General features: G+C 47.9%; 1 protein-coding gene across 2 annotated transcripts in view; it reads left to right on the top strand.

Moving 5' to 3' along the window:
- TBX5 (T-box transcription factor 5) overlaps positions 1-20,359 on the top strand; it is a 45,614-nt gene that overhangs the window by 6,989 nt on the left and 18,266 nt on the right. For both annotated transcript variants that reach the window (XM_028163595.2, XM_007170861.3), the window contains exons 5-7: positions 567-714; positions 4,318-4,470; positions 12,219-12,310. In XM_028163595.2, the coding sequence (XP_028019396.2) occupies positions 567-714; positions 4,318-4,470; positions 12,219-12,310 (393 nt within the window). The remainder of the gene's footprint in view (positions 1-566; positions 715-4,317; positions 4,471-12,218; positions 12,311-20,359) is intronic.

The following is a 20,359-nucleotide window of genomic DNA, read 5'->3' as shown; positions in this document are numbered from 1 at the left end:
GTATTGTTACCAAGCGTTGGAGCTATTTCTGGGGGCATAAACCATTAACAGTTATTTTTTATGAGTTACCTGCTTTGAACATGCCTTTTTTATGAAATTGCAAAATCAGTCCGGGGTATTTGAGTTAAACAGGCAAGAGAGGAGAGGCCCATTCCTTGGGTACATTGCTCCGGCGGCTGCCAAGAGTGCAGAGGCTTGAAGACAAAGCCCCTTTGGAAAGCCCTCAAGGAGTCTTCCCGAGACTTTTTTGCACATCCAGGCTTCCAGAACCCGCCAGTTGTTCATGGGCAGAGAGACGCTTCGAGGCTCCCCACGGCGCCCTTGGTGCTGGGGGAGGAATTAGGTGGAAGGAGAAAGAGCCGGGCGGCGGCGGTGGTGGTGGGAGCGCTCGCCTGGACACCAGCTCCAGGCTTTCTGCGCATCTGGCATTGCAGATGCCCAAGCAAGACCTGAGGGTCAGGCCATTTCCAGATCATTCTCGTATTCAGCAGCCGTTGCTTTGCTCAAGAACCAGCCGGCACCACGGTGCACTAAGTCTAGGGGGGTGGCGCCTCTCCTTGGTCTAGGTCTGTGACGGGCAAAGCGGAGCCCGCCATGCCGGGCCGCCTCTACGTGCACCCGGACTCGCCGGCCACTGGGGCGCATTGGATGCGGCAGCTTGTCTCCTTCCAGAAACTCAAGCTCACCAACAACCACCTGGACCCATTTGGGCATGTGAGTACCTCCTGCAGATCTTCCTTGTATCTTCAGGTTCACACCTTCTCTTCCTCACCTGACTCTCCTCTCTCTCTTCTCCAGGACTTTCTCTCTCTTCTTGGCTCCTCACGCCACCCACCCACGCTTCTTCCTTTGCTCCATTTCACCTGCCTTGGTTTTTTACTCTCTCTCCCTTCTTGACCTGGCCTTCCTTTCTCTTCCCCTTTCTCTTCTCTCCTCTTTCTCATCTCTCTTTTCTTTTCTCTTATTTCTCACACCTTCTAATTCTTTCTGGCTGTGTCCACCTCTCTCCTACCCAGACATCTGCCCCTTGCCGTCCACCTCGTGGTCCACTAGTTCACGGTCTGGGTGTGTCTTTCCTGGGTGGCTGGCGATCGAGCCCCCTAGGTCTCCGGGCCTGGGGCTCTCACCCTGCATCCCTGCTGCCAGCACCCAACCCACCTGCCTTTGCTGAGGGACAGGGGTCATGGGGTGACTAAGGCAGTTCACCCTGGGCCTGGAATTCCTGTTTGTTCAGCCCCATCTGTGACGAGGGGTGGGGAGCAGTGTTTGAGTCCTGCCGAAAACATGGGCCCTCTAGCTCGGCAGGTACTCAGCACAGACTGCAGAGGCTGGACCACGATGGGACCTGTATACCTTACCTACCTCCTTCCAAATCCTGCCATATTATGGGGATGTTCCGGCTGAAAGGGAGACCTTAGGCCCCCTGCTTCCTCTTTTACAGATGGGGAAACCAACCCACCAGAGGCGAACTCCGGTACTCGTGCCCCTTTTAGCTTGACACTCTTGGGTTTATCTGTATTTTTCCCAACTTCCAGCTTTCCCTCTTCCTCCCACCATGCCCAGAGTGGGCAACCAAGATCAGGGCCCTACACCTGGAATCTGGATTGGCCCCGAGACAGAGGAGCCTGATGAACTCCCTGAAATTGCAGGATATTGAGCGTGCAGTCCCCCACCCTCCAAGAGAATGTGTAGCTTCTAGTAGATTCTCTATAGGGTATCATCCTCTCTTCCCCCAAAGAAAAACAAATGAACAGAACACTGATTTGAGGGAAAACGTCCCTAAATCTCTTCATTGGAAATAATCACAAGGACAGAACGCAGTCTCTGAATTCAGAGTTTACAACCCTTAGTTTGATGATTCCACCAAACAAGTAGGCTGGTTCGTCTTAAGGCATTTGATCCTCATAGCAGCCTAGAGAGGGGGATGGAAATACACAGCCTTTATATGGAGTCCAGGGGAGGGGAGGTTACCTGCCTGAGGTCACACAGCTTGTATTTGGGAACAGGGATCTGAGGCCAGGTCTCTCTAATTCCAGAAGTGACCTGCATCCTGCCACTTTGGAGAATCAACACACAGGGTTCCCAGTTTGGGGACATGAGGGGATGGGGTACGAATGCATTTGATCCGGAGGGCGGACAGTTTGTGAAGGTCCAAATGAGAAATCCGTTCTTGTGGGGCCTTAGGGCTGAAGCACTGAGTCTGTGTTGGGAAGGGGACCAGGGCCCTCCACTGATGTGCTCAATGCCACTGTACACGTGGTTGGTGTGAGATCGGACTGTTGACCACTGGAGAAGAGAGAAGGAAGGCCTATTCCCCTTCTACGCTGTAGGAAGGAAGAGGAAAGGGGCGGTGGGGGGGGGCGTTTCTAGGCAAAATGCCGGGTCTCCTTTGCGTTTAAACCGGGGTGTTTTGCCTGCAGCGTCCAGCTTGTGGTGCATCCCAGGGCAGACGTGACCTCCACCTTGCGTGGGTGTTGGCTGCCTGACGGTGTACTTGCTGTCCCTGCGGATGCTGAACGGATGCTTTAGGTTAAGCGCTGGGGAGAGAAGGGACCATTTTGTAAAGGTCCTGCGTGCATCTCCCAGGACCGCGTCCTTCTGGAGGCTGGGCCTCCGTGGCACCTTGCTCTGGGCTCCTTAGCTTTCCCTCTGCGGCCCCGGGTGTGCCTTTGGGGTGGCCCCCCGGGGAAGGCGCGCGCACGGTCCTGAGCCCTGGGCGCCCGTGTGAGTTTCAAGTCCTTCCAATTCCGCGGAGGAGGGCGCGGTGCTCTGAGTCGCTTCGGACTCCCCAGTTGCCACGTATCCCCACCCCAAACTCCGGACTTTGAGTCCAGAGCCGCCCTAATGAAATTAAGGGCCATTTAGATCGCCCTCGCGCTGATGTCTCCACACTGTCCCCAGATGTCAAAGCAATTTGGCTAAGCCGGGACGGTGGCCGCGCCGGCCCGCAGGGCCCCGCTGCGTCTCTCTGTCGCCACGCCGCCCCGGCCGGCGTCGCTATCGGCCAGGGAGGCGGCCGGGCCGCGGCGGCCGGAGATTAGAGCCGCGCGGCTCGGGGTCGGGGAGCCGCGGGGTCCCGAGCTTTTCGCCCCTCCCCCGGCCGAGTCGGGCCGCGCTCCCCTCCCCCTCCTCCAGGTTGGTTTCAAGGGTTGGCCCGAGAACCCTGCCCCAGGGTCATCCAATCAAAGACGCTGAGACTACCTCCGCCGCTCAGTTTGCGGTCCTGGGGAAAAAACAGGCCAGATTTTTCAGCTCGTGCAACGCGGCAGTTCGCCCATTCGGTGGGTATAGATCAGAACGTTTTGAGCTACCAGCTTCCCGGGAGCATCGAAAGCACGGCGCCATCAGAACAACAAACTCAGTTTTTTTTTTTAGTAAAGATGCTCATCTTCTCTGGATAGTTCCGCTCCAGCAAGAGTGTGGTGACTGCAGACCCCCTCCTAATATTCACAGTGGTGGTTGTAATAAGAGCTGCAACAGTGAGACCCCCCACTAGTCCCTGGGACCCCCCTCCCCAAGACATGGAAAAGACAGAAAGAAGGAGAAAAATATTCCCCCCAAAGCAGATGCCACAGTGCTGTCCGGGGCCAGGTCTGGGGATAATTCCGGTGGCAGATCCTGAAATATTGTGAAGTTGGAGACAGGGAATCTCAAGGGCAACCAGACCCCTGTTTGATGTTAGGGGTGGGGTGGGTGCTTCCCTCCCGCCCAACTCACATCCTTAAGAGTCTCCCCCTCCCCACCATTTTCCTCTCTTCTTCCTGCGCTATTTCTTCCAGTTCTGCAAATGCTTGGTCTCTTCCTTTGCATCTCTTTGAGCCTTTTTTTCTTGGGGGGTGGTAGTTATTTATTTATATATATATATATATATATATATATATATATATATATATATATATATATGTTTGTTTATTTGTTTCTGCTGTCCTTTCATTCCAAAATTGTTGCCCAGTCTTCCTTGAGGGGGGCACCAATTCTTTGCCCCAAACTTGCTTCACTCCCACTGGGGGGGGGACATGCCCTACGCAGGGAGTTAATTTATTAAACTAACTTTATTAAGCATTCTGATTTACTGCTGTGTGTGCTTTGGGTAGATTCCTGGAATATTACCCTGGCTTTTTCATATGGAAATTGTCATTTTTGAAATGTTTCTTTTTAATGAAATCACTGGCTTCTTTTCAAAAACAGGAGAAAAGAAATGGGACCTTTTTTCCAAGAACCTATATAAGGAACATAATTTTGGGGTGGAGAGTGGGATTTTATGGAAACAAAGCGGTTTGATTTTTCTTACAATCTCATTTTCTTTATTATTTTTAGATTATTCTAAATTCCATGCACAAATACCAGCCAAGATTACACATCGTGAAAGCGGACGAAAATAATGGATTTGGCTCCAAAAATACTGCGTTCTGTACCCACGTCTTTCCTGAGACTGCGTTTATTGCAGTGACTTCCTACCAGAACCACAAGGTAAGCCCAGTACCCAGGAACCGGCGGGCCTGGGGCCGCCCGCTTGTTTGCAGGAATCGCAGTGGTCTCCTGCTAAAACCTTTAGCTTTATGGGCACCTTTATTCCTCAGCACAGTGGGCACTAACTTCTACTTCAGTGGGCTGGGGCAAGGACAGAGCTGCAGCCTAAGGATCACAGCTGTTTGTACTACATTCATGCGGTTGGCACGAAAGTCACACATACACACACACACAGCCCAAATAGAAATGAAATTATCAAACCATAGATGACCACGTGGTATCAATGCTCGGTACTCAAATGTAACAAGGAGGCATCTCGCTGCAGTCGTGAAGTGATCAGTGAGAAGAAAGGTCCCCGTATTGGCTGGCTCCGTGCTCTTGGGTGGGGACCTGGTGCCACCCTTCCTGGGACCACCTTTTCTGTGGGGGGGTCAGTCTCCTTCCCTCCTGCACTCTGCCTTTTGGATGCATTTCAATTCCAATCGGGGCAGGTGGCAAAGTTGCCGGAAACCTTGAGCTTGGGTTTTCCCAGATGCTTCCTTAATTGTTTCAGTGATTACGGATCCTGGACCACATACTAAAGCAAGGTTGGCATTGCTAAAACAAAAGCAAAAACTGAGCAACCTGTGTCACCAGCTGCCTGGATCAAAGCTCTGGGGACTTAAATATGATCCTGCAAAAACACAGCTTGGTGAGGGGAGGCATGCACGCGACCAATGCATCATTTGGTGGCCGTAGTGTGGTATAGAGGTGGGATGTCGCAGGTGGAGTGTGTCACTGTCAGACCCCCACGCTGTTCGAAATCCAGGCCCCGATTTGGGCCATTCAAGGCTTGACCGTGCTGTTGGAACAGGGTGCCCCATAACCGCAGGTTGGGGGGAGTATCTTCTATTCTTGCTCAAGAGAAAGGGCTTGTCTTGACTCGTCATGGTTCATGTCTGTTCTTTAGAAACCTGAGTGCATGTGGATTCACTTTATTGGGAGGGAGGGCAGGACTGAATGATTCCTAAGCCTCGTTATGGAAAGATCTGGAATCGGGAAAGGCGAGATATAGGGTTGGGGAGAGGCAGCTGCTGCTGTGGGTGGGACTGTAGACTGTTGGGAGTATTATGAAGTGATTTGGGGTTAGAGGGCTGTGGGAGGGGAAAGTAGGGGGTCCATATGGGATCAGTGAGGGCGGGTCATGTGGACAACTTACGGAGATGGACATGGGGATGGGGCGCCCCTCCCCCTCTACAGCTCCTGTTCCTCCTCAACCTGCAAGGGAAGAGTGGGGTGGAGGGAAGGTATAGGGACTGTGGAGCCAGGCACGAGAGGCCAGGGTAGGGTGAGAGATGGGCTTAGCACCCTAAAGCCTCCAGTCACCCCTTGAAGGTCATTTCATGCAGGCTGTGTGTTGGTTAATACCCCCCCACCCCCTGCCCCATGAAACAAGGGCAGTAACGAAATGCTGCGGGTAATCTCCAAATTCAGGTTGTCAATGACCAAGGCAAGCTGTGATGGATGGCCACTTCCAGGCCACACGGCCTGTCTGGGATCCCAGGCCTTGAGAGAGCTTCCTTTCAGCAGAAAACTCACTCCCCCCACCACCCCCGTGCAATTACTTTTTAAAGGGAAAGAAAGATTCTTTTTTTTTTTTTTTAAGTTCTTCCCACTCGTTGAACCAATAAGCGTGAAAAAGTAAGGTCAAGTGCCCTGAAAGTTCCAGCACTGTTTCAGGCTTGAGACTGACTGCTAGAAACCTGTTTCCTGGATGGCTGCTATAAACCTATGTTTAACTTTGTGGTGATGGCCACAGGGCAAAAAAAAAAAAAAAAAAAGGAAAAAATAGCAACCAGGATGCTCAGTTCCCCATATATATGTATGCTTAGAGCCTCCTAGTTCTGACAGAGGATCCAAAAATATGTTGGATTTTTTTTTTTTTTTTCTGCCAAGGAAACCCATGTTCATCCACAGAGGAAAGGAAGTGATAGACACATGAAAGTGATCTGCTAAAGAAACACGTGGGTGTTCAGGTCTTTTGGGGGAAATTCCTAAGTTCTGTGTAGTAAAGATCTTAGGGGTCCATCAGGAGTGGGTAGGTCTGGGGGACCACGCATTCTTTCTCTGTTTATACCTTTACTGAGGCATAACTCTCATACAGTAAACTGCACTATTTGAAGTATTCAATTCGCTAAGCTTGACATATGTGTATACCCATGAAACTATCACTGTAGCCACTTAGGGACATACTCAACACCCCCTAGATTTCTATTTAAAAAAAAAAAGTCTTCTCCAATGAATATATTTGGTGATCTGTGTGAGTGGAGTGCCTGTCCAATGGGGTGTGTATGTGTGAGTTTTGAACACAATCTAGGAGATTGTGTATCTAAACGCTCACGGATCTCAAAACGTGGGTCTCCAAGTATGCATTTGGATATATGTATTTTTTTTGTTTTTGTTTTTTCTTCCAGGTTTATTGGGATATAATTGACATATGTACTGTTTGAGTTTCAGGTATACAGCATCATGCTTTGACTTACCTACATCATGAAATGATGACCATGATCAGTTGAGTGATGGATATAGGTGTATTTGAGGATCACACAGGAATTACTGATTTTCTTCATTGGTTGGGCCAGGGAGCCCGGTTGTGCTGTCCATATAGGTCTTTTTAGCCAGCCTGACATCCAGAAGAGGGATTTCGTAGGAGACCACTTTGAATCACTCTCCCCCGTATGAGGTTTTCCCCAGTATTTAGTTACTGAGTACCAAAGACACCTATTTTCTTTGTCAGGAGGAAGTCTAAAGCAATGGATTTTTCCAGTAGAATCCAGGCCCTTGCAGACATTCCCCACATGGATATATGATGTGTGACTTAAATAAGCGGGTCAGGTTGAGTGTGATTTGTGGACTCTGTTTTGTTACTTTATTGTCCCACCTGGACGAGATGTTGAGACTCGTGACTTCATGGGTAGAAGCCACCTGAGCTGTTCCTCACCCTCCTGTAGGGTTAGGGTGAGAGTCTGCAGGCAGACTGCCTGAGTTCAAACCCATTTGACTTGGGCAGATTATTTAACTCAGTTTTCCCCATCTGTAAAATGGGGATAAGAAGAGAATTTTGTTGTTGTTGTTGTTATTGTCTTTGTGGGGATTAAAATGAGATAATCCGTGGAATGTGTTTTGTGCAGAACCTGGTACAGAATCAGCACAGTGTTAGTGATGATTCCATTGATCGACTACTTAACTGATCAGTTTATTAACAGGGCAACTCCATCCAAAATGCGCGTGTTGGAAAACTCTTTGCCTACCCTATTTTAGAATCTGAAAGACTGAGATTTTTAAATAAGTTCTCATTACTGTGGTTGAAACACAACTACAAATGTTAATGTTTGTGGTTTAGTTGCTTCATTCTGTGGTTGCATTGTCAATCCAAGGACTGTTTGCCCAGCGTTATGCTTTGGATAAGTGCGCAGGGAAAGAAAAGCAGTCTATGAGATTAAATTGCCAGGACAGTTTGGAAAAATGCGAGCCACCAATTTTGGGTCCAAAGGGCTTAGTGCCTCCAGACTGATTTGGAGGCAGGTACCAGGTACCAGGAGGAGGCAGGTACGCGGCCGGGTTCATTTCTTACGCTGCTGTCACACACTTGTATACCACGGGGTTTCAATGACACGACATATTTCCTGATCCCAGCTGTGATCCCAAGCTGGATTTGGGAGTTATTTCCCCAGATGGTTGACAGCTTGAGAAAGATATTTAAACGCTCGACTCTTCCCCAGCGACGTTTACTCTGTGAAACATGTTTTTGTAAGTTTTGCGCTGCAGTTGTCAGCAGCTCCCAGAGCAATCCCTAGAAATATTTAGGTGTTAAAAAAAGGTCACATGGGCATTTCATTTCCCTGCTTCTGCAACAGTGGCTTTGTATGCAAGCATGTCTCTCCCCCGATATTAACTTACTTTGCCATTAAAAGGCACTTTCCTCCTGCTTAAATCATTGTGTATGGAGCCTGTATTTATGAGGTATGAGCTTTCTGCTTGGGACCAGGAAAAGAATCCCCAATAGAGAGACATAATTAAGACTTTTGGCCTCCGCGAGGGTTTTTTTTTTTTTTCAAAAGTGAGAATTCACAACAATTATTCTCATTAATTTTTACAACCTCTGTCTCACTGGTTGGAGCTGGCATTTATATTTGTTTCCCCCCCCCCGACCCGTGCCCCTCCCCCGGATATCTGGTTTTATGCTTATTTTGGAGGGAGTATATTTGTATGACGAATGGAAGTCAAGTTCAGTGGAGCCTTTGGGTAGAACTCAGACATCCAGGTGTATCAGTTTATGTGCCCGTGAGTGACTAGCTCTGTGTTAGGAAGGGAATATCAGAGACAGGGTTATGGTAAGTGAGGGGCCAAGTATGAAATAAGTATGAAATCAGATGGACATTTTTACCTGCACCTAAGCTTGCATGTTAACATTTCTCACAGGTAATTCTTATGTCCAATAGGCATCTGCACCAAGACATAGGTAAGATCCACACACCTAAGTGTACATCTAGCAAACTGTGCGTCTTTTTGGAAGCTATGGTGATAAGAGCAAGAATTAGGTAGTAGTTAATCTGTTTGAGGTGCAAGGAATGGGTTTGAGGAAAAAAATTTTGTTGATAAAATACCAAAGCCACCCTTTTCTTTTTTTTCTCAGGGTAATTTTTTTTATCCTGAGCTCTTGGTGGAACAGTGACGTCATGGAATAGGCATTAATTCAGCCCTGATGCCACACCCTCATTGTCTTACTGTCCTCAGTATATTCAGGGGCTGCCTTCCGTCACGGGGTGGGTGGGAGGTACAGAAAGCGGGGTAAGGATTCCCTCCACCCCTTTAAAAAATGATCTAATTTTTACTTAACTTTTTGAGAATTCCCCTCTCCCCCTTTAAAAAATGAGTTACGGTCAATTGGGCTGCATTTTATTGTCATAAAACCGGAGTGAGAAAGAAAACCCCACTAGGTGATGGGCTTTTGGACTCAGAACTGGCTTGAGGAGTACACATGTTCAAGACTGTTTTCCAAAGAGATTTTTTATTTTTTATTTTTTATTGCAGTATCGTTGATCTACAGTATGTGCCAATCTCTGCTGTTTTCCAAAGAGATTTTACAGACGTTTCTACTCATTCTGAAGAGTTAATTCAAAATCAGAAAGTTGCAGGAATGGGTACAGTTAAAAAAATGAAGGAGGAGGGAATGTGTATTCATAGAAATACCCAGACATATTTAAAAAGTTTTAAAATTGATTTTATTTTTTGGAGCAGTTTAAGGTTCATAGTAAAGTTGAGTGGAAAGTACAGAGAGTTCCTGTCTACCCTCTGTCCCCCTACATGGACAGCCTCCCCTGCTCCCAGCCTCCCCCCCGCCCAGAGTGGGACATTTATTACTGTTGATGAACCTACATTGACACATCATCACCCAGAGTTCGTAGTTTGCGTCAGGGTTCACTCTTGGAGTTGTAGACTCTGTGGGTTGTTGTTTTTTTTTTTTTTTTGGCTGTGCCACGCAGCTTGTGGGATCTTAGTTCCCCGACCAGGGATGGAACCCGTGCCCCCCGCAGTGGAAGCGTGGTGCAGTGGAAGCGTGGAGTCCTAAGCACTGGACCGCCAGGGAAGTCCCTAGACTCTGTGGGTTTAGATAAATGCATAATGATACGTCTTCACCACGATGTATCCTACAGAATCGTTTCACTGCCCTAAAAATCCTCTGCGCTTCTCTCGTTCATCCTTCCCTTCCTCCTAACCCCTGGCAACCACTGATCTTTATGCTGTTTCCATAGTTTTGCCTTTTCCAAGATGTCATACGGTTGGAATCACATAACATTTAAAAAATGTTAATTTTACACATATATTTTATTGTGAACACACACACACACACACATATGTAGTAATTTTATGTTCATGGTAGAGCCTTGGAGTTAGAAGGAAACTTTATAAAACCACCTCTTCCAGAAAACTGAACAGACCAGAATGCTTGCCCCCAAATGGACAAATTATGGGTGCGTTCATTAATTACGCCTAGTTTCTCAAAGCAGCTACTTGGTTTCTCAAAGTCTATAACGATACTACTGGGGGTAGAGGAGATGGTTTTGTGGGTACTTGAAGATGATGGAATCACAGAAAAAATGGTTCTTGTTCCAATTATCTTTCTATTCATTTATCAGAGAGGAGTCTTACTTCAATACCAGTTTATCATAAATACTTCTCTAAAAGTGTCGAATTTCCCCTTGCAACAAAGAGAAGGCAGGCCTTAGGTTTGGAACTTTCCGTGGGTACCAGGAGAGGGAATTTTTTTAAAAATTTAATTAATTAATTAATTTTTGGCTGCATCGGGTCTTAGTTGTGGCATGTGGGATCTTTCGTTGCAGCGCGCGGGCTCTCTAGTTGTGGTGTGCGGGCTTAGTCGCCCCGTGGCATGTGGGATCTTAGTTCCTCGACCAACGATTGAGATAGTTCCCCAACCAGGGATCGAACCCGTGTCCCCTGCATTGGAAGGTGGATTCTTAACCACTGGACCACCAGGGAAGTCCCAGTAGAGAGAATTTGATATACTTATTTTCTTTTTATTGACTAGCAAGTGATTCCACTTTGACATATAGAGAAGTGATATAATTATTTTTATAATATAAATTTAAATCAAAAGTGGTTTGATTTAAATAAAAGTATTAAGCGGACCAGTGAACAGGGACTATATAGATACGATAATGATGGTGAAGGTGACCTTTGAATGACTGGCCTCTGATGAATGCTGCCCTGGTTTCCATAAAGTGATTTGATATATAAAAATTCAGCTCACACACAGCTTTTAGGAAATACTTCTGGCAAACTCCATAGGGATGCACTCTTTTACTTAAACCTGCTACTTGTACGCTCACACTAACAGAATATGTGTTGATGGTTTCCATGAGGGTTCTGGACCTTGAGCCAAAGACCCTGTTCTATCACTAAGTTTTGTATAGTGCAACAAAAATTTCCAAGAAGAGGGCTCTCTCTTCCTTACCTAGACAATTTTTTTTTTTTTTTTTTTGCCCTACCGTGCGGCATGCAAGATCTTAGTTCCCCGACCAGGGATCGAACCCCACTGCCCCCTGCAGTGGAAGCACTGAGTCTTAACCACTGGACCGCCGGGGAAGTCCCCTTACCTAGACAATTAAAGAGGTTTGAAGCTGTTTGGTAGCTATCGTATATGTGATAATTTTATATGTTGGTCTTTATTTAATTAGACACCATTTTCCACCTGAGCTAGCAAACTGTATCTGTGAAGCTATGAAATGAACATGAAATGAGGCATAGTAGGATTTTGAGAGCAATAATCAAGACCTTCCCAATGGAGATTGCCACGCTGCAGGAAGTTGACACCGTGTCAACATGGTACAATTTTCCAAGGAGCAGGGGGTGTACCAAGTGTTGAGGCCAAGATTGTGTTTGAAACACAAAATGCTACGAAAAAAAAAAAAAAGCCACTCCAGCCGGAATGATGCAGAGTAGGACTCTAATTAATGGGCAAACTGAAACCAGGTTTTCTTCCCCTTTTAAATACAATCGAGGACATTTTTCAAAGCCTCCTTTCGAATGACATGGTGGGTCCCGTTGATGTGACTGGCTTAACTTGCTTCTTTGGGTTGCCAGAGGTTGCGTTTCCATGACACTTATTATTAGCTGGGTCCCGAGGTAGTCTTGTAACAATCAAGTGAAAACGGAACTCTCTCTCTCTCTCTCCCCGCTTCCTTCAGATCACCCAGTTAAAGATTGAAAATAATCCCTTTGCCAAAGGATTCCGGGGCAGCGATGACATGGAGCTGCACAGAATGTCGAGAATGCAAAGGTAAGAATCGGCTCCTCGCCTCTGCTCTCCGCACCCCCACTGATAACCCAGGTGAGCCAGCAGCACCAGAAGAGCAGACACAGAGAAATGGGGCCCTCTTTGCCATCAAGAAAAAGGAGAAAGAGCCTCTTCAATCCCACTTTCTGGTAACCCTCCGGGTGGTTTCCTCTATCAGGCAACGTGGAGCGCATAGCTTTAGGGGAGAGCATGTCGGAGGGAATGTGATGGTCTCCATCTGCCTCGGGAACAAAGGCTACAATCTTGTCCTCTTTCTCTGTTGTCTCTCTCCCTCAAGTGAAGTCCGCTCTCTCTTTCTTCCCGTAAGTCACAGCCGATGAATGATGTTCTTTTTGGCAACAGCTCTTGATAAATGAAAGGGAAGTTAATGGCTTGAGTTCCTGGGGGTGATATACAGACAAAGTTGACACCACGTGGTGTCCCAGGCATGGGGGGATTGGAAGCTGGTGATAAAAATTGCTCGGTGTTTTTACATATCCTGTGGTCACGGTCGCTGATATGATGAATAGAAGGGGCTGTGGAGAATGGGAATTTGGTCTGATTTGAAAGGATTGTACAAGCGTTGCCAATTTTGTTAAATATTCTCTCTACCTCTTGGTAGAGTTCCAATATAACTTACCATATGGCAAGAGAATTAGAAATACATCTTGATCCCTTTGACCAAGAAAGTTTTTTTCTTCCCTTTTTGGTGGGTTTAGTATTTCAAAATAAAATGAGGTCATTTAGGAAGCTTTTCCTTATCCCTTCTGGAAGACACGAAAAGGGAGAGTTGGGCAAATGGACAGATGTAGTCATTCAAAGGAGGACAAGAGACCTAAGAAAGGGAAAGAGAGATAGGCCGCAGCTTTGTGGTTTGAACATTGGGTTTAGAAATACATGCCATGGAAATTGTTTTCAGATAGCAGGCTTACCAGATCTAATTTTGCATGCTCTTAAAAAATAAATATGCCATTATCTTCAGATGGGACACGTACACCACACTCATATGAATTCCTGCATTCATAACTGGTTTCCTTCACAATTGTGGATTTGTAAAGATGCTTTTTGTGGCGAAAATAACCAAGTTCTTACATGATTATTTAGAAACATTTTTGGCTTTACGTGTCTACATTTGGGAACTGGAGTTGGGTTTAATCTATGGCCGTTGGAAAGGTTGACAACAAATACCACTTAAAGGTGAAAGAGGCCAAACTATTTTCAGCCGTAGGCAAGGGATGCCAAGTTTTTATTTCTATGGTGTCTAAACCCCCATCCTATCCTGATGGTCGTCTGTCATCACAGCAGCTTCGCCGTTGATGGACAGTATCATCTTGGTCCTCCTGCAGGTAGGGACTGTTTCCAGCCTGCAACTGAAGACCTTCTTCCCTCGCCCACTTCTTCCCTACTTCCCACAAGGTCAAGAGAAGGTGGGATCATGGGTTTAAGGTGTTGCGAGTCACCCCCTCAATCTTACCCAGTCACCAGGTCCTGTTGATGCTACCTTCTTATCATATCTCTCAAGTCGCCTCCTTTCTCCATCCAGGCTGCCTATTCCAACCACCACCAACCTCGCCTGCTGCAGCCTCCTAACCTCTTTAGACCTGACGTCAGCTCTGTTCCCCTCCCGGACGTGCTCCAGGCAGCTGCCAAAGACATCTTTGTACGACGCAAATCAGACACGCTTACTGCACAGCCTAGAACACTCCCAGGCCTCCTGTTGCTCTCAGTGTCAGGTCCAGACTCCTTGGTGTAGTTGACCACGCCCTTCCCATCCAGCCTTGCCACGCCCCCTAGCTTTGTTGCTCACCAGCGTCCCCTCTCCCTTTCAATCATGCTGAAGGAGCTGCTCCAAGTCTGTCTTCTTTCCATTATTTTTGGCCCTTTGAACACCACAGTTGGTCTGCCTCTGTCTTTCTCCCCTCCTCTTCCACCTCCTGCCCATCACTAAAGCCTCCTTGTAGCTATTTCTTCCTCCAAGAAGCTTCCCCTGGCCACAGACTGCGTAGTCAGGGTGTGTCTATTCCCAAGAGCCCTCACTGCTTTCCTTTGTCAGGCCCGGGCCCTGTGCTCTGGAAGCTGGTTGGACAGATGATGGACATCAAAGGAAAGGCAGGTGGGGAAGGACAGGTGTTTGAGAGCTCACACGTCAGCGATCCTGGGGACTCTCTATTACAGCTCTGAACAACACGGCTGGTTAGATATTTAGGCAGATGACTGTACTTTGGTCTGAACGGGCTGGCCTAACCATCCCCTATTTACTGCAGATTGGCTGAGGGGTCCTTTCCGGGTAGGCCCTTGGAGATGGAAGGAAGGCAAGGTGGTTGGTCCTCAGGAGTCAGTGATTGACGTGTTGGATCGAAACTCTCAGCCTCCGAGCCACATGTGTCTTTGTGGCCACGTTAGGAGTTGTGCTGGGGAACAGGGAGTGGACAGGGTCATGCGCGCAGTTCTCTAGAGATGGCCCCTGGGGAGGAGAGGGAGCAAAGGAGAGAGGCTCCAATAGGCTTTGGAGTCAGACAAACCTGGGTTCAATCCTTGCTCTGCGTTTATCGGCATGTGCCCTCAGGCAAGCAATTTCACCCCACGGAGCCTCAGTATCCTCATCTGTAAAATGGGCATAAATAAATATAGCTTCCCCTTTCTGGGGTTCTTGTAAGAATTATATGAGAAAATACCTGAAGAGTGCTTGGTTCCTAGACCACGCTCCAAAAAATGATCCAAGCTGGGGAAAACTCCTCATGACTCCCAGTTTTGCCCTTGTTCAGAATTTATTCTGGGCTGTGGTCCCAACTCCCAGCTCGCAGTAGGTAGTGACAAGTGGGGAAGATGGCTCTCCGGAGACGGCTGTGATAACAGCCTGGCTGGAACGGCAGGCTCACTGTTGATCTTGTAATCCTGTTTCCTGTCCCCCACACACCCGGTGACAGCTGGCTCAGGCAGCAAAGCGGGAGGAATGAAATTTCCTCTAATTCCAACAATCGGACGAAGGGAGAAGGGTGGGGTTAAGGAGGGTTGAGCCTTCACTCGCAGTGATCCCACATAAATAACGTTTGGATTAGCTTGGCCAATGTCTGGGCACTCACCACCCCCTCCTCTCTCTTCACCCAGCAGTCTGGGTTTGGAACATGCAGAGGGTGTCTTAGTTTTCCAACATTGATGTACGGTTTCTAGTTACAGAAGTAGTAACTGCTTATTCTGAAAATGGGGGCACGAAGGGAAAGCACAAAGAAGAAAATAAAATCATTCCACAAATCCTGCCTCCAGCCGGCTGATTAAAATACATGACGAGGTTATTTTGAAAGGTTAGTCTGTGGCTTAAAAACATCTTATCCCTAAAAACCAATATTTCCCAAATTGCAGTGTCCCCTCCCCTGGTGAGAGATGAGATGATTTTAGAGGGTGCCCACAGACACACAGTTGCATCAGGCTGATTTCATAGACAGTATTGCTTAGAATGCGACTAAGTTCATTTTTTTTTTTTTTTTTTTTTGGCCACACCGTGCGGCATGTAGGATCTTAGTTCCCTGATCAGAGATTGAATCTGCGCCCACTAAGCGCAGAGTCTTAACCACTGGACCGCCAGGGAAGTCCCCGAGACTAAGTTCTAAGGAAGGAAGGGAAGAAGGAAAGGAAAGAGGAAGGGAGGGAGGGAGGGAGGAAGGATGGAAAGTTAAGGCTGATTATTTAAGGAAAATATTAACTAAATGGCAGGACAGCTGGTGAACATTGTCAAGGTGATATGCACATCGCAGAAATCTGGGAGTTGCACCTAAATAAACGTTCACCTTAATGAGAAAGTGTGGGAGCTTCACTGTCAAAGGTGAACAGGAACTTCCTTGGCTTATGGGGCCAAGGCCAGGGCCCTGGGGTTGGGGAGGGCACCTTTATGGAGAGGATGGGATCCAGGCATTGCCCCAGCAATGGGATTTGAAAGTGTTGGGAGGAAGGGTTTTCTGGGTTGGATCAGGGAAGGAATGGACCGGGAGCTACCTGTCTTGGGCTCTGGAGGAGGCGTCAGACTCTAAAGATCTCTGAAAGCCGGCTGGCGTGGCACTATGACAGGGAACACCATTCCTTAGAAGCGTGGGGTTCTAGAGGTAGAAGGGATCCCAGGAGGTGGCATCTGGTCCCAACTTCTTCCTTTTGTGGAAGGGGAAACTGCGGCCCAGACACTCTTTTATTCAGTTTTTGATCTGTTGCTTGCTTCTCCAGCTAACACACATTCATTCAGGGTTTACTCTATGCCAGGTCCCGGGGATGCAAAGGTGAATCCATGCATCGAGGGGCAGGGTCCACTGATGGTAAAGCTGGGGTCCAGGCTATCAGGCTGATTAGCCCCGGGGCTCCCCTACTCCATGGAGCTTCTATCTCCTCATCTGTAAAATGGGAGATAATTATAGAACCTGCCTCCAGAGCTGTTGCAAGGATGAGATGAGGTAAAGCGGGTGTCCTAATTACTATTGCTACGAAACAAATTACTGCTCAATTTCACATGGACCGGCTGCAGAGCCCTGCGCTCTGAGCTGTGCTGTCAGCTGTGTGTGTGTGAGACTAAATCCGGGACAGCCAGAGCTCTATCACTTAGCTTCCGACGCCTCCACAGCCCACTCAAGGGGGAGGAGGTACAGACAGCCTCGGTCCTTCCCTGGGGAGCTCAGAGGCCATCACAGTGCGCCAGATTTCATCCACTTGCAACCCACTAGCCTTCGGGAATGCTCCCTCAGTGCTACTTATGGTGGAAAGACCAGGCATCGCTTGCTGTCACTATGCATGAGGTGAAGCAGGAAGTCCCAGGGAAACACTTTGGTTTAGTTCAGGATTTGTGGGTCGGGAATTTGGGAAGGGTGCCTCTGGGCAGTTGTTGCTCGCCGTCCGGTGTTGGTGGGGACGGGGCAGGTATCTGAAGGCCAGACGAGGCTGGACGTCCAAGCTGGCTCACCCCATGCCCCGCAGTTGACTCTGGCTTTTGGCTGGGAGCCCATCTGGGTTGTCCACTGGAGCGTGTGCATGTGACCTGTGGGGAATCAGACTCCCTCCGTGGTGTCAGGCTGCCCCTGGAGGACCACAGGGCCTTTGCTCACTAGACCTCGGGAAGCTGTAGTGTCTTTTCTGCTGCGTTCTCTTGGTTGAACGGGACTCACTGAGGCGGACCCAGATTCCAGGAGGAGGGGCAGGGGTCCTTCCTCTAGATAGAAGGAGGGTCAAGGAGTGTGCGCACATGTTTTAACACTGCCCCAGGGTGCCCAGGAGTGCCTGGCGCGGTCCCTGGCCTGGAGTGACCCTGGATCACGTTAGGTGCTGAGATGGGATCCTTCGCCTCGTGAAGCCAGAGGCCAGGTTGACTGCCAGTTAAGGCGCAGAGGCCTGGCTGTAAGCTTTGTTTCTTTTGGATGGAGAGAATCCCCCCTCCGCCCCGCCAGGCCGCCACTGGTCTTTTTGGAATGACAAGCCCCAGAATCTGAACAAACAGCAGCAAAGTGCTTCCTTGGGCACTTCTTGCTTTAATGCACACAGAGTGGCCGTGAGCAATGCCTGGTCTCTGGGGCATACACAGCATTTACTGAGTATTATTGGGAGGCTAGCAGAGTGCAGCAGTGGGGGCTTCAGAGCTCTTTGTGGGAGAATTGTGGTTGCCTCTCCTTCCTCAGTTTTTTACTGGACTGCCGATACCTTCGCAGGAAGTCATCTCCAGAGCTGGGGTACTTGGAGTCTCTGTTTGGCTGGCCTGGATTTTGAGCCCCTCAACCAGAGAGCAGATAGAAAAGCTTAGAACCCAGGATGTCCCAGGTAGAGCCACTAGGTTGGTTTTGTCAGCCCCAGGCCGTGGACGTCTCTGCCCACCCACATGAGAAACCCACCATTGTCCCCCACCTCTGAGGTGCATGTCATCTCCTCCTCTTCTACCTTTAGGGTGGGGCTTCTTAATCAGAATCTAAGATCCTGTTGGAAAATCTAATTAAAGCAAGGAACACTGAAAAACTCAAAATATATAAATAGAAAAAAATGTCAAAGAATTTCAAGGGATTCATGGGGTCCGGGACCCTTCAAAGGTTAAAATCCTTCTGTTGGAGCTGTCCCTCCTTTTCCAGCCCTTCCTTCCTGATTTCAAATGAATGTTCAGCTCCCTAACCTCAGATGGCCTTTTTCAAATGAAAGGCTCAGCGCTCTTGTATTCTCATGCTTGTGGTTAAAGGTGATGGGGAAGTCCAATTAATGAGGTGTGATTTCCAAGACAGTGTTCTGGAGATGGCGTTAAATCCCCACTTCTTGCTGTACTAGGCACGTGGCTTCTCTCAGGAAATTGTGAAGTTATGTAAAACAAGAGGGGGGTTATGTTTGGGAGGCCAAGCCAGCCTAACTTGTGAATGGAGGTTTGTCCCAAGGGGTCCCATCCTGAGTCCTGGTTGTCCATCATGTCTACCATCGTTTAAGGTTTCCCGTTCATCTGCAACATTGTACCCACCCCTACCCTCCCCAGCCCCTGCCCCAGTGAACCTTCTCTTCAGGGGCAGTGTCTAAGGGCAAACCACATGAAAGCAGTGCTTCTTAAACTTTTGGCAGACATGACATTAGCTGGGGGTGGGGAGGCTCGTGAAAAAAAGCAGATTTCTGGGTCTCACCTCAGAGGTTCTGAATCAGTGGCTCTAGGGAAGGGGTCTGAAACTGCCCTTTAGCAAGTTATCTGATGGAAGGGTCCCCTGGTCACACCTGGATAATTTGTTTTGGCCCTACAGAATGAGCAAAGACATGCAGGTAATGTGTGATCTTATTTTCTGGAAATAGAGCTCTTGTGCTGGGCTGTTTTATAAAAAAGAACCCTTTTCTCTACTTGGTGGTCAACTTTGGCTGAACATTAGGAGTTCCTGGAGTGTGTCCCAGTGTTGCATTATGAAGAATGTAAGACATATAGAAAATATGGAAGAATTGTATGGTGACCACCCATATGCCCACTGCTTAGGGTCTGCAATGACATTTTGCTATATGTTTGCTCCGTCACACATCCATCCACCAATCTGTCCATCTGTCCATCCATCCATACACCTACCAATCTATCCATTTATCTACCCATCTATCAATTCATACATACATTTATTCTTCCACCAATCTATCCATTCACCAATCCATCCATCCATCCATCCATATTATTTTTTTTTGGATGCATTTCAAACTCTGTTGCAGACATGAGTACCTTCCATCCTTGTATACTTCAGCATGCATACCATTAACTAGGACTCAATTTTTGTTCATGATTCTCTATTTCAGGTAAAATTTACATACTGTGAAATGCACAACTAAGTGCACCATTTACTTCCTGACAAATGCCCATACCCGTGAAACACAAGCCCGTATCATGATATAGAGGATTCCTTCACCCCAGAAAGTTCCCTCACGCCCCTTCCCAGTTAATTCCTCCTCCACTTCCCCACCAGAAACAGTCAATATTCTGATTTTTTCAAACTGTAGGTTAGGTTTGTCTGTTATAGAATTTTATATAAAAGGAATCATACAGTGTTTACCCTTTTGCTTAAGGCTTTTTCCTCCTGGGTAGCTTTAAAAACTCCCAATGTCCAGGCTGCACCGCAGAACAACGGCATCAGTATTTACATTCCCCAGGTGACTGCAGGATGCAGCCAAGTTTGAAACTCACTTCTCTGGAGAGACTTCCCTATCTCTACCCATCCCCACCTTAAGCCCTGTCTCTCAACTGTCCCATCATAGCGGTTAACGTTCTCACATTAGGAAATTGTTTTCCTAGAGACCCATTCTCCCATAGGTGTTTTTTGGTTGGTTGGTCTTTTTTTAAGGGGGAGAGGCAGACTTGTATATTAGTCCACAGAACATTTAGTATTCCTGCAGAAGTGGCTGCTTTGGGGTGACTTTGTCAAGGTCATCATTTCACTGACGGTCATTCTGCATATGACCAAGGGGCCCCCGTGCTTCCTTTCGGAACACAGGAGGCCACACAACCTCTTGAGTACAGGAAGAAGTTTCAGAAAGGTCCCTGTCCCAGGTTAGTCCCGGTCCCTCTGCACTCTGGCTTCCAGAAGGACC

This window comes from Balaenoptera acutorostrata, chromosome 13 (assembly GCF_949987535.1).
Source record: "Balaenoptera acutorostrata chromosome 13, mBalAcu1.1, whole genome shotgun sequence".
Lineage (NCBI taxonomy): Eukaryota > Metazoa > Chordata > Mammalia > Artiodactyla > Balaenopteridae > Balaenoptera > Balaenoptera acutorostrata.
Note: the sequence above shows the minus strand (reverse complement) of the source record. Positions and strands in the feature narration are given on the sequence as shown.